Source organism: Zootoca vivipara, chromosome 13 (genome assembly GCF_963506605.1).
Source record: "Zootoca vivipara chromosome 13, rZooViv1.1, whole genome shotgun sequence".
In the NCBI taxonomy this organism is placed as follows: domain Eukaryota; kingdom Metazoa; phylum Chordata; class Lepidosauria; order Squamata; family Lacertidae; genus Zootoca; species Zootoca vivipara.
Window position 1 is genome coordinate 18,324,947 of NC_083288.1, and position 14,107 is coordinate 18,339,053.

At 46.8% G+C, this 14,107-nt stretch overlaps 1 protein-coding gene and 1 non-coding gene across 3 annotated transcripts in view; both read left to right on the forward strand.

Annotated features, from left to right (window-relative positions):
* PPP1R9B (protein phosphatase 1 regulatory subunit 9B) overlaps positions 1-14,107 on the forward strand; it is a 77,343-nt gene that overhangs the window by 36,853 nt on the left and 26,383 nt on the right. For both annotated transcript variants that reach the window (XM_035134345.2, XM_035134348.2), the window contains 2 exons: positions 3,145-3,277; positions 6,975-7,095. In XM_035134345.2, coding sequence (XP_034990236.2) covers positions 3,145-3,277; positions 6,975-7,095 — 254 coding nt within the window. The remainder of the gene's footprint in view (positions 1-3,144; positions 3,278-6,974; positions 7,096-14,107) is intronic.
* Positions 1,971-2,041, forward strand: TRNAQ-CUG (transfer RNA glutamine (anticodon CUG)). Its single transcript has one exon. It is a non-coding gene; the product is annotated as a tRNA-Gln (tRNA).

Sequence of the window (14,107 nt, forward strand, 5' to 3'; positions counted from 1 at the left end):
TTTCCTACCTCAGCTCAAATTCTAACACTTTGAATTGTGCTCGGAAATGTACTGGGAGCCACTGTAGATCCTTTGGGACCGATGTTATATGGTCCTGGCAGGCACTCACAGACACCAGTCTAGCTGCCACATTCTGGATTAGTTGTAGTTTCCAAGTCACCTTCAAAGGTAGCCCCACGTGGAGTGCATTGCAGCAGTCAAAACGTTGCAAACTGAATTCACCTTGCGTTCAAACAACTAGTCACTTTACCAAATCAGTGTTCCACGTCAAACTGAATTAACACTACTTATCCAATATTGCTCAAAGTAAGGACAAGTTATACATTTTATTTAAGCATATACCAGCACTTTCGCTATGGCAGACCTAGAAGTCAGCTTGCAATAAAAGCAAATATCAATTCTAAAATGATGGGAGTTTGAAAGGTTAAATACTGAACAGATTCATTACAAACTCATCCCAGGGATAAGGACTGTTTCGTGTGAATATGAGAGGATATATAAATGTGGATTCTGACTTAGGAGATAAGAAATGAGAGCCAGGTTTGCCCATATGAGATGGCGGAACAAGGAATCAAGCCCTGTTCATTTGTCGAGGGCCACCAAGAGGCCGTAACAATGAGGCCTTGCTCACTGAGAATGATTTCCGGGTGACCCATCTACTCTAGGAAAGACTTGGCGTAGGATTCCGAATGCTCCTTGCTTTAGCTGTCACTAAGGTCTCCCTCCAAATCCCATCCAAAGTACACCAAAATCAGCTCCCTTCTCCATTGTTCAGTGTCTCGAATTTCCCTTCCTGTGATCTCTTCCTGAATTCCTAAGTTGTGTTTTCCGCGCTGTACATGGAGAAAGAGACTTCCCTTTCTCAGCACAGAACTTGACAAAGGGAAGTGCTTTTCTTAACGCACAATGTATGTGTGTATGTGTGTACATAAGAAGAGAGAAATGAGTATAAGAAGAGTGTTGCTGAATCAGGCCAGTGTCCCATCTAGTCCAGGGACACGGGTGGCGCTGTGGTCTAAACCACTGAGTCTCCTGAGCATGTTGATCAGAAGGTCGGCGGTTTGAATCCCGGTGATGGAGTGAGTTCCCATTGCTCTGTCCCAGCTCCTGCCAGCTTAGCAATTCGAAAGCACGCCAGTGCAAGTAGATAAATAGGTACCGCTGCAGCGGGAAGGTAAACGGCGTTTCCGTGCGCTCTGGCTTCCATCACGGTGTTCCATTGTGCCAGAAGTGGTTTAGTCAGGCTGGCCACATGACCCGGAAAGCTGTCTGTGGACAAACGGCGGCTCCCTCAGCCTGAAAGCAAGATCAGCGTCACAACCCCTTAGTTGCCTTTGACTGGACATCACTGTCCAGGGGTCCTTTACCTTTTTTTACCCATCTAGCCCAATGTCCTGTTCTCACAGTAGCCAACCCGATGCTGGTCTGAGCACGAGAGCAGTCTCCCTTTCTGTGGCCTCTGGCAACTGATATTTGGAAGCTGAAGTGTAGGTGGGTTCCAACGAGGCAAGACACAGTGATAACAGCAAGAACCTTTATTGAATTAACAGAACTAACAACAAGGGCAAAGCAAATGCTTATATACATTTCTGAAGGCCTGGGCCACTCCCACTCCCAGCGTGATTGGCTGTCTAAACTTCCAAGCTGCGAATCATGACTCAGAGTTTCAGGGCCAATGGCAGAGGCCCAAATCCTGAAATGTTCTGTGATTGGATATCATGTATCGAATCAGAACACAGGGGCTCAGAGTCCAGACTCAAGCTGAGGCAAACATAGACCACTGAATACATAACAGAAGCCTCCATTTGTGGAGACAGAGCACAGTCATTGATAGCTTTCTCCTCCACGAATCTGACCAGTCGTCTTTTAAAGCCATCTCAGTTGGTGGCCATCTTGTGGAAGTGAGTTCCACAGTTTATACACGGCATGCAGAAGTACTTTCCTTTCCTTTCCTTTATTCTTTTTAACAAGCAGATAGCTCAGTTGGTAGAGCATGAGGCTCTGAATCTCAGGGCCATGGGTTCGAGCCCCACATTGGACAAAAATATTCCTGCATAGATGACTCTCTGGGGCCCTTCCAATTCTACAATTCTATTATTTGTCCTGACTCTTCCCAAATTTAGTTTCATTGAGTGTCCACTAGTTCTAGTAGTAGTAGTAGTAGTAGTAGTAGTAATATATTATTATTTATACCCTGCCCATCTGACTGGGTTTCCCCAGCCACTCTGGTCGGCTTCCAACAAAAGATTAAAAATACATTAAAACATCAGTCATTTAAAACTTCCCTGAACAGCCTTCAGGTGTCTTCTAAACGTCAGATAGTTGTTTATCTCTTTGACATGTGATGGAAGGGCGTTCCACAGGGCGGGTGCCACTACCGAGAAGGCCTTCTGCCTGGTTCCCTGTAACCTCACTTCTCATAGTGAGGGAACTGCCATAAGGCCCTCGGAGCTGGACCTCAGTGTCTGGGCCGAACGATGGGGATGGAGACGCTCCTTCAGGTATACTGGGCTGAAGCCGTTTAGGGCTTTAAAGGTGTTATGTAAAAGGGAGAAAAACCTTATGTGAAAGGGAGAAAAACACTTTCCTCATGACTTCTGTATCCACTTTTTCACGACAAGCATAATTTTTGCAAACTTCTATGACGTTTGCCTCTTGCTCGCCATTTTCCTAAACCAAAATGCCCCAAACGTTGCAACCTTTGTTCACAAGGGAGTCACTGCAAATGGTTGTGCATGTGAGAATATGTTGTGTTTTGACTCTGACCACATTGGGCGTCTGCCTTACTCAATGCCAGGATGCTCCTTCACCCATTCAAGTGGGAATTTGATCCTAAAACCTAGATATAAAATGCAGGGTGTTGTTGTCTGGAAGTGGGGGGGGGGGTGTTAACAGATTTCTGTATTTTAGGCAACCAGGTATATGAGATTCTGCCAGCCTTGTCAGGGCGTCAAACCTTTGCCTTGGTTTGAGGGTACTCATTGCTGAGGGAAGGGCACTCTGCACGTTCTCAGCAACATTAAATAACATGTTCCAGATTGGGCCTTGCCACTGAAAAAAACATTTTCCCGGCTAAGGCTTGGCTCAGATCAGGCCTTGTTCACCTCCCTGGTGCTAATTCATTTCTTTTCTCTCTCTATCCAGGTTTTTAGCACCTATTCCAACGAGGAATATGACCGGCGGAACGAAGATGTCGATCCCATGGCTGCCTCAGCAGAATATGAACTCGAGAAGCGGGTGGAGAGGCTAGACCTCTTTCCCGTGGAACTAGACAAAGGTAATGGAGAAATCTGGTAGAGATGTGAGGTAAAAAAAATGGCTTTCCTGGAGTGGAGAAGGTGGGAGCTTATTTTTTGATTCAGCCAGCTGGGGAATGTGTTGGAAAGTAAGGTGTTTCTTTACATTCGCACACACATCACCTAGGAAGGTCTTTGTCAGAGATTTTCAGCTGAGGGATGGGTGAGCATCTGCCCTGGCCACTAATAATAATAATAATAATAATAATAATAATAATAATAATATATTATTTATACCCCGCCCATCTGGCCAGGTTCCCCCAGCCACCCTGGGCGGCTTCCAACAAAATATTTAAATACAGAAATCCATCAAACATTAAAAGCTTCCCTAAACAGGGCTGCCTTAAGATACCTTCTAAAGGTCTGGTAATTGTTGTTCTCTTTGACCTCTGGTGGGAGGGTATTCCACAGGGTGGGTGCCACTACCGAGAAGGCCCTCTGCCTGGTTCCCTGTAACTTGGCTTCTCGTAGCGAGGGAACCGCCAAAAGGCCCTCGGTGCTGGACCTCAGAACGATGGGGGTGGAGACGCTCCTTCAGGTATATAGGAACCGAGGCCGTTTAGGGCTTTAAAGGTCAGCACCAACACTTTGAATTGTGCTCAGAAACATACTGGGAGCCAATGTAGGTCTTTCAGGACCGGTGTTATGTGGTCTCGGCGGCCGCTCCCAGGCACCAGTCTAGCTGCCGCGTTCTGGATTAGTTGTAGTTTCCGGGTCACCTTCAAAGGTAGCCCCACATAGAGCGCATTGCAGTAGTCCAAGCGAGAGATAACTAGAGCATGCACCACTCTGGCGAGACAGTCCACGGGCAGGTAGGGTCTCAGCCTGCGTACCAGATGGAGCTGATAGACAGCTGCCCTGGACACAGAATTGACCTGCGCCTCCATGGACAGCTGTGAGTCCAAAATGATTCCATAGAGCTGGAGCCCCAAAACTAAAATCCTGGTATCTACAGGTGAAACTGCAACGCATCCGACAGTTGGTTTTTTCCCATTTGGGCCTGGATAGCGACAATGGTTTCCTAGCCCCACTGCAAGTGCTCATATCCAGATGATTTTGTTGTCACCTGCCGCTGCCGCTGTGAAGTGGCGCGGCCGTGTTCATTCCACATACATTTAAGCTCTGATTTACTCGGGGACGCTGAGATTATTGTGTTATCACCAGCTACTGCTGCTGAGAAGGGTAGTTTTGCATACATTTACATTCTAATTAAATTGTCCCAGGCGGTGTTTTGCATTCCGTTGTCATTAATGCCAGCCTTTACATTCCCTCACCTTCTTTATTCATTTATTTGTTTAAGGATTTACAAACTGTCTCCCCCCAAAAAGTTATTTCGAAGCAGTGTGTGCGCGAAGGAAATAATTTAAAAAGCAACACAATAGGTAGCAAAAATGTGCATAACCATCTGAAAAGCAGTTCTTTAAAAACACAGGTGCTGTGTGGGATGCAATGTAAAATGGCTGAGTCACTCTTCAGGGAAAGCCATTGTTTAAAAGGGGTGGAGAGAGAGGGAAGTTCTTTGATAGCTGCCTAAGAGTAAAAATGAAAGGAGATCAAGAGCTGATTCCATAGAACTGGTGCCCCCAAACTAAAATCCTGGTATCTACAGGTGAAACTCGGAAAATTAGAATATCGTCGAAAAGTGCATTTATTTCAGTAATGCAACTTACTGTTTTTTTCTTTTTCTTTTAATTTTTACAAATGCTTTCTTTTGGAAATTCCGCAGTAATCCAACAAATAGTAACAATAATACAAAAATAAACATCACTATTACATTTCATTAATTACATTCCATTTATAATTTACCCAGCTAACGACAAATAATTACAATTACAACAAATAAAGGCTTCATATCTTGCTTTGCATGTCATGCATCTATCTCATATATTGGTTTCACCTTTTAAGTTGCGTTACTGAAATAAATGCACTTTTCGACAATATTCTCATTTTCCGAGATTCACCTGTAGTTGATGTCAAGCATATCTAAGCGTATGGGACTCTAAACCGTGTCCAGTCGGGAGGAACACAATTGGCTCCAAGTTGTATAGGGCTCTGAATGCTAAAAGAAAAACCTTGAACTGAGCGCGGTGGCTTAATGGGCAGCTTAGGGGCAGCTTGTGAACTACAGTGGTACCTTGGTTCTCAAAACCAAAGCGTTCCAAAACCAAGGCACGCTTTCCCATAGAAAGTAATGTAAAATGGATCAATCCGTTCCAGACTTTTAAAAACAACCCCCTAAAACAGCAATTTAACGTGAATTTTATTATCTAAGGAGACCATTGATCCAAAAAAAATGAAAGCAATAAACAATGTACTGCAGTCACACAGTCAACCAATCTGTAGCTGAACTGGGTTCCACACAAAACAGAAAGAGAGAGCAACAAAAAAGCAAAATAAATACTGTAGCAAAAACAGACAGACCTCAGCATAACACTCAAAACGGAATTGTGGCAGGGCCGTCTTAAGCACATCTAGCGCCGTGGCGCAAAGGTCCCTCCGGCGCCCCTCCCTTTCCCAAAATTTAGCCTGGGGCGGAGGGCGCTGTTGGGGCTGCCTAACTACGCGCAGCCATGCGAGGCAGCAAAAGCTTCCTCTCCTCCTCTTCTTGCAGAACCAGCGAGACGACTGCCTAGAGTGGCAGCAGGCGCGTGGTGCCACTCTAGGCAGGAGTCTTGCTGGTTCTGCAAGAAGAGGAGGAGAGGAAGCTTTTGCCGCCTCACATGGAACTCTCCTCCTCTTCTTGCAGAACCAGCGAGACTCCTGCCTAGAGTGGCACCACGCGCCTGCTGCCACTCTAGGCAGTCGTCTCGCTGGTTCTGCAAGAAGAGGAGGAGAGGAAGCTTTTGCCGCCTCGCATGGAGCTCCTGGCTGCCGCGCTCAGCCGGACACCAGCCCCTTCGGCGCCTCTGGTGGCCAGGCGCCCTGGCGCATTGCACCACCCAGCCCGGGCCTAGAGCCGGCCCTGAATTGTGACACTCAAATCAGAAGCGCATCACTCAAAACGGAGCACGTTCAGCTTCCGGAAAAAGTTCGCAAACTGGAACACTTACTTCTGAGTTTGCAGCATTTGGGTTCCAAGTTGTTTGAGAACCAAGGCATTTGAGAACCAAGGTAGCACTGTAATGGAGTTATGAAGTTATCTGTTCTTGAGCTAACTAACACCTTGACCATATTGGCCAAACTGTTCCTCTGCAGGAATGATCACAGCTGTGTTAGCAGCAAAGATTTGCCACCTGTATGGGTGTGTGTGTGTCTGTGTTTGTGTTTGCACATAATGTTTCCTCCACCCTACCACCAAGAACGTTAATCCTTAAGACCTGAAGCACTGATACATCAACCGTCCCTAACTTGCACGTCCTGGTTTTCTTCTGCGCTTCTGATTTCATGGGCGATGCTTGTATTTTCTTGCCTGTGGTCCAGGCACATTGCACCGCAATGTGTGCAGAGAAAATTCCACCCGGTTTCCCTGCTATTAGTTTACATTTACATTGTGAAAAGCATTGTGATTGTCTGACTTTGTAGTTCAAATGAGTTTTTTTTATTGACTTATCCTTGTGCTTATTTGTTGCATTTTTTGCAATATGGTCCAGGGCTGTAACTTGCCATGTGACCTAATTCTGGTAACTTTCCTAGAACCTCATGTTCTTAAGAAAATCACCTTTTGCTTTCCCCCTGCAGATTCCGAGGGGCTCGGAATCAGCATCATCGGGATGGGAGCCGGTGCTGATATGGGCCTAGAAAAACTTGGCATCTTTGTCAAGACGGTGACAGAAGGCGGAGCAGCTCACCGAGATGGCAGGTCAGTCTGGTTGGCATTGAACCCACTGCAAACGTGCTACCTTTGACTCACAGAAGGCAGTGCTGGGAGCAGGGGAAAGAAAAACTCTGCTAGCTGCAGTGTGACGTGCATAGCTGCCAAGTACCCCGTTTTCCCCGGGAAATCCCCGTTTTTACTTACCTTTTCCCGGTGGTCCCCGTATCAATTCGTCTCCCATTTTTCTCCGTTATTTTCTCCTGCCGGCGGCCATTTTTTCCTTTCTGATTTGTCCTTGTATGGGCACCAAAAATGGTCGCTGCCGGCGTCAAAAGTCGCATCTACGCATGTCCAGAAGTGCGTAGACACGACTTCCGGTGTCAGCGGCGGCCATTTTGGGTGCGCATAGATGGGCGGAGTGACACCGGAAGTTGTGTCGACGCACTTCCGGTCATGCGTAGAAGCGACTTTTGAAGCCGGCGGCGGCCATTTTTGGTGCCCATAGAAGGGCAAAGCGACACCGGAAGTTACGTCGACGCAACTTCCGGTGTCACACGGCTGCCGGTCCCAGATTCTGCAGTCCGGGACTTGGAAGGTAAGGTGACGTGTCTCTCCTGCGCTTATCAAGTTACCATAGCCAAACATTCCATGCCTCTGGGTCAGTGCTTCCAAAACTTGGGTCTCCAGCTGTTGTTGGACTACAACTCCCATCATCCCTAGCTAGCAGGATCAGTGGGATGGGAATTGTAGTCAGGGCCAGATTACTGAAGGTAATGGGGCCCTTTATGTGTCCAGCTGTCCTTTGTCAACAACAAATTGTCACTGGTGTTTTTTTTGTGTGTGTGTGTGTGTGTGTGTTGAATATATGCTATATGGTAATTTATGGACCTAATGGGTATCTAAAGCCATTTGCACATAACAAAATATGTATTTTATCAAAGTAATTGTTGAACTGAAATACAATTAAGAAGAAGTATATTAATAGTGAAATACAATTTTTTTCCTTTCGGTTTTTTTTGGGCCCCCAAGAGAGTGGGGCCCTAAGCTATAGCTTGTTTAGCTTATATGTAAATCCGGCACTGATTGTAGTCCAAAAACAGCTGGAGACCCAAGTTTGGGAAACCCAGCTCTGGGTGAAGGGATACTGGCAAACAACCAAACAGCCTTTTCCCCGGACAGGGACTCAAGGTGGCTTATCAGATAAGAACAACTAAAAACAGAGAAAACAAAGACATTGGGAAAGAAATGGAGAACGCAGGTGGATGATGAGTGCTTATCTGTTTTTGGAAGTGAAACACGGGAGGAGAGGGAGCATTCAGATTATACTCAATGTTCAAACATGTTATGCTCACTGCACAAGAGCCGACAGGTAAAGGTAAAGGGACCGCTGACCATTAGGTCCAGCCGTGACCGACTCTGGGGTTGTGGCGCTCATCTCATGTTATTGGCCAGCGTACAGCTTCCAGGTCATGTGGCCAGCATGACTAAGCCGCTTCTGGTGAACCAGAGCAGCGCACGGAAACACCGTATCTCCATCCGTTCTTTAGCCCTCTGCTCAGAAAATTCCTAACTTTCCTTAGGAACTGGGAACGGACGCAGTAGGGACAACAATCTGCTAAGGAGAGAGGAAGAACAGAGAGGAAAGGCTTCCAGAAGCCGCACCCACATTGTACATATGAAGCACCTTTAAAGCACATTTTTGTCGCCCCCCTGCCAAGAATACTGGGAACTGTAGTTTGGCCCTTTGCCAAGCTACAATTCCCAGCTCTCCCATTCCTAGGATTCTTTGGGGAAAGCAACATGCTTTAAATGTATGTTGTTTTGATGTGACACGAGTCTCTTCCTTCACCATCTTGTGTGCGTGTGTATATGAATGTGGTTTTCCTGTTCCCTCCAACTTCCTTGGCTCGTTCATGGGAGAGCAAACAGAATTCTCAGCAGGCAAAAAATTTCACATGGCGGCGATGCTCTCACGCAGCGAGTGTTAGTTTGCGGCCAGGCTCTCAGAGTCTTTCATCGTGATCCTCAGCTCCGAGTTGAAGGGGAGTTTACTGAGTTACTGACTTCATTCCCTTATAAATGTGTTGAGGGCTGCATGTTTGTTTCAATAAGAAATAAATAAAAGAGATGGAATGTTTTTGTGGAAGGCAGGGTTATTTAACCAACTGCTTTCCCGGTTTCATAACAGACCCAAATAATATCATAAAACAATGATATGGCGAAGCAACAATTCTCGTACTGTTCTGCAATGAAGAGCCAACCTTTTCCCCCTGAGCAAATTTTTAAGGTGGCAGAAAGCATGCTCTGTTGCAGTAGCATCTTATCCATTGTTGACAGTTTTCTGGAAGGTGTGGTGTGCATCAGAGGAAGGAGGGCGCGAGGAATGGGCAATCCATAACCCTTCACCTGCCCATTGCTTTTCTCTTAAACTGCACCCCCTGCCTTCATTTTTAATTTCCCCCTTCCAAAAGTGCTTTGGAAAGAAGAATGGGTTTCGGTGGCTTTGTTATACGTGGCCACAACGTAGCAGATATTCTTGATCTCAATACGGTATTGTCACAACTAGGGGAACACTTATTGAAATAACAGTTGGATCATGTCCTATGATTTATAATTTTGTTTACCCAGTGAAAATTGAAAAGGCATGTTTCTGATTAATCGGTAGCACCTCCTGAGCAGTGCAACCTGCTTTGGTCTAGCTTTGAACCCTGAAAACATTGTCATATTAGAGGAAGTTAAATTGTACACACCTTACTGTGCTATTTTTTAATTGCTGGGATTACACCTGCCATTGCAGGATTCACTCTCTGCGCAAAATAGTTTGAGCTGAAATCACCGCTGGAAGATCTGTAGTATGAAAAGAGCAATTAAAACCTTGAAGACTGTGGCCTTGTAGAAGGAATAAAGAATCCCATGGGTTGACAGCAATGAGATAATGAGTTATGGCATTTGTGATGTGTTCCATGTTTGAGTAATCACAAGGTGTAAGATTTGATATTATAGAAAGGTAGTTACGTGGATATTTATTTATTTTCATTTTATTCATTCATTTCATAAAATTTATGCACTGCTTGGTTGTAAAGAACCTCAAAGCGGTTAACAATAAAATCAAGAAAAAAATCATGACTGTACTTTTAAAACATACAAAAGTTAAAATATTAAAGCAGATTAAAATCACCTCAGCTCTGAAATAAACAAGGAGCATTGTAAATTATTGCTGCCTTTCTAGATCAGCCCAACACTTCCAAAGGGAGCCTGTCATATGCTCCAGGTCTCCATCAAGCAATGAGAAGGTCATCCAATTTCCGCTGTTTATACCCATCAGCTGTTAATCAGAGGCATAACACCATTACTGAACACAAGGGGCCCGTTTCCCTGTGATATCTGTTGTTCGCCACTAGAACGCATCTAGTAGCTAGTCATTGTGCACAGTGGCGGAGGAAGCCGCTGTGTCACCCAGGGCCGTGCACCGGGGGGCGGGGCGTCTTTCATAGTGCGCATGTGTCACTACGTAATGGTGCATGCGTCGCTCCATAACGAAGCTGTGCATGCGCACTACATAGAGGGGGATCGCGCACCTCCCCCCAACTTCAAAACCGTGCCTCCAGCCTCCAGGCTGGAGCTGGAGGCGTGGTTTTGGAGGCACGGGGGGCGCGATCCCCTCTACGTAGCATGCATGTGCAGCATCACACTGTGCATGCGTGCTACATAGAGGGGGATTGCACACACCCCGACTCGGTGCGCCACACCGAGCGGGCTTTTTACCGGGAGGCTGGAGGCTCAGCTTGGGAGTCGCAGGATGGGGCTCCGACTGACACCCCCCCTCCGAGTGGGACCTGGGGCAGACCGCCCCTATCGCCCCCCCTTGTAACGCCCCTGATTGTGCACCTTGTAGCAGAGAGGTCCGCAGGCTTAGCTATGTGAAGAACTTCTTCCTGTTCTGAGCTCAGGACCCGCTGCCAAGGGATGGGATTGGGTGACCTTGAGTTCTAGAACTGCGCGAGAAAAGGTTCCTCAAATCATTTTGGATATTTCCTTCATGCCTTTCGCCCTCCTCTGCCCCCATCCCCTCCTCCACTTGGCTTGTTTTCATAAACCAACTAAAAAACCAATAACCCGAGGGACCACGAGAACGAGGAATTGTGATGAAGGGGCAAAGGGCAATCAGAGGTGCAAAAGGGGCAGAGATGAGCAGGGCCTTCCATCAGTGGCACACTGTATTTCTCCGCAGGGCTCAGAGGAAGGACTTCTCTCCTCTGACAGCCTAGAATAATAGAATCATAGAATCATAGAGTTGGAAGAGACCCCAAGGGCCATCCAGTCCAACCCCCTGCCAAGCAGGAAACACCATCAAAGCATTCCTGACAGATGGCTGTCAAGCCTCCGCTTAAAGACCTCCAAAGAAGGAGACTCCACCACACTCCTTGGCAGCAAATTCCACTGCCGAACAGCTCTTACTGTCAGGAAGTCCTTCCTAATGTTTAGGTGGAATCTTCTTTCTTGTAGCTTGAATCCATTGCTCCGTGTCCGCTTCTCTGGAGCAGCAGAAAACAACAAAGTGCCTGGGACAGGGCACTTCATCTATTCTCGACCAGCCTCCTCACTTGCCTGCGTGTGATTTCTTGTCACCTGTGGCTATTGGCTTAAATGCAGGGCTGATTAAGCAAAATTCAAAACAAAGCGGACCCTGTCAGGTCCCAGTGCAGTCGCAAAGCAGGCGGAGCATGCTGGCATGTCTTTCTGTAGTGCTCGCTCCAGTATATGACAAACAAATGATTCCCTCCTCCTGCAAAATGTTTCAGTCGTCTGCTCTCAGATTCTTTTAAGGGGTGGTCAGGCCTTTTCACTGGCGAATCGATCCTCCGGATCTCTCTCAATTCTATCCTGCAGAGAGAAGAGCGCTGTTGCGCTTGTGTCCTGGCTCGCGCAGGCTTCCCCACAGACATCTGGTTGGCCACTCTGAGAACAGGATGCTGGGCTAGATGGGACTTTGGTCTGGCCCAGTGGTGGCTCATCTTCTCGTGTCCTTGGCCCGGCAAGTGCAATCCGCATGGGGAACTCGAACACGCAGCCCCATCCGGCAGGCTTGAAATACCATCCCCTCTGGCAGCGATTTCAAACCTGCTTTCTGCAGCAATTCGCTACACGATCCAAGTTTGCAACTTGGTTGCACAGTCCATCCTGACATCACATATGGCACGAGACTCTAAATCTCGGGGTCATGAGTTAGAGCCCCACGTTGGGCAAAAGATTCCCGCATTGAAAGAGGTTGGACTAGATGACCGCCGTGGTCCCAGATCTGCAGTGCTATGTTTATATGGGTCAGGAGGGCACGGTTTGGGGAAAACAGCTCCATGGGCCAAATTTGAGCTGGAGGTTCCCTACTCCTGCTTTGTTGTTGTTGTTTAGTCATTTAGTCGTGTCCGACTCTTCGTGACCCCATGGACCAGAGCACGCCAGGCACTCCTGTCTTCCACTGCCTCCCGCAGTTTGGTCAAACTCATGTTCGTAGCCTCAAGAACACTGTCCAACCATCTTGTCCTCTGTTGTCCCCTTCTCCTAGTGCCCTCAATCTTTCCCAACATCAGGGTCTTTTCCAAGGATTCTTCTCTTCTCATGAGGTGGCCAAAGTATTGGAGCCTCAGCTTCACGATCTGTCCTTCCAGGGAGCACTCAGGGCTGATTTCCTTCAGAATGGATAGGTTTGATCTTCTTGCAGTCCATGGGACTCTCAAGAGTCTCCTCCAGCACCATAATTCAAAAGCATCAATTCTTCGGCGATCAGCCTTCTTTATGGTCCAGCTCTCACTTCCATACATCACTACTGGGAAAACCATAGCTTTAACTATACGGACCTTTGTCGGCAAGGTGATGTCTCTGCTTTTTAAGATGCTGTCTAGGTTTGCCATTGCTTTTCTCCCAAGAAGCAGGTGTCTTTTAATTTCGTGACTGCTGTCACCATCTGCAGTGATCAAGGAGCCCAAGAAAGTAAAATCTCTCACTGCCTCCATTTCTTCCCCTTCTATTTGCCAGGAGGTGATGGGACCAGTGGCCCCATCCTGCTCCTGCTATATTCGGTTAACCTAATTGGAACGGGCTTTTAGGGGCTGAGGTTGAAATGCTTCAGGGCTGGCAGGCTTTTCATTGATTGCTCGCTCCAGGTTTTTAAGCAGTATTTGAGCGTTTTTAATGTGCCGTTCCCCATCGTGAAGTTTTGTCAAGGGACAGAAGCTGAAATAAATATATACAACACAGAATGCTACAATAGAATCCTTAACCAGCCCGTACCCATCCCAGGCCACCAATTTAAATCAAGAAGCAACCACTGTCTCTTTGCTGCAACTGAACGCCTTAATGCTCCCTGTGCGTTTTCTCACAGAATTGAAATGGGGGTGGGGGGGGAATGAAGGGGTGGTTGGGGGGGGGGAAGAGGAGAAGCAAGTCTGGTGCTAAATGCCAGCAGGGCTGCCGCTCGCTGCCATAGCAACAAACATGGCTGCCTGCCCAGTTCCAGGGGCACCAGTGAAATATAAACAGGGGTATTCATGGGAGAACACTTGGTAAGATTACAGAAACCGCTCACCAAGTCGCATCTGGCAAAGGATCTCTTGCATGCTCAAGATGTTGTTGTTATTGCTTTTTTTTTTTTTTAACCTCTGGTCAAACAATGTGTGGACGCCACCTGCTCTCTTTTCAATTCAATTCAATTCAACACCTTTATTGGCATATATATAAAATATAAAAACAAGAACAAAACATATAGGTCATTAGTATAAATAGTAACTCTACATCATACAGAAATAATGGAGGTGCTCTCTTTTAAAACTGACCTGCCTGGGCTTTCTTTTCTACCTGCTCATCTGCTGGTTTTTTTCCTTCTCCGTTTAATCTTGGGGGAAAGTAGTGTTTCTGTTTCACCATGGAAATTATTTGTTGAGGCCTATGCAGGCTCATCCAGGACCACCACCACCCCCCCTAACAAGAGTGGCCTGGTGGTGGCAATTCTGACTTCGCATTGTGAGCTGTAGTGGCATGAATGCAAAGAACGAGAGAAATG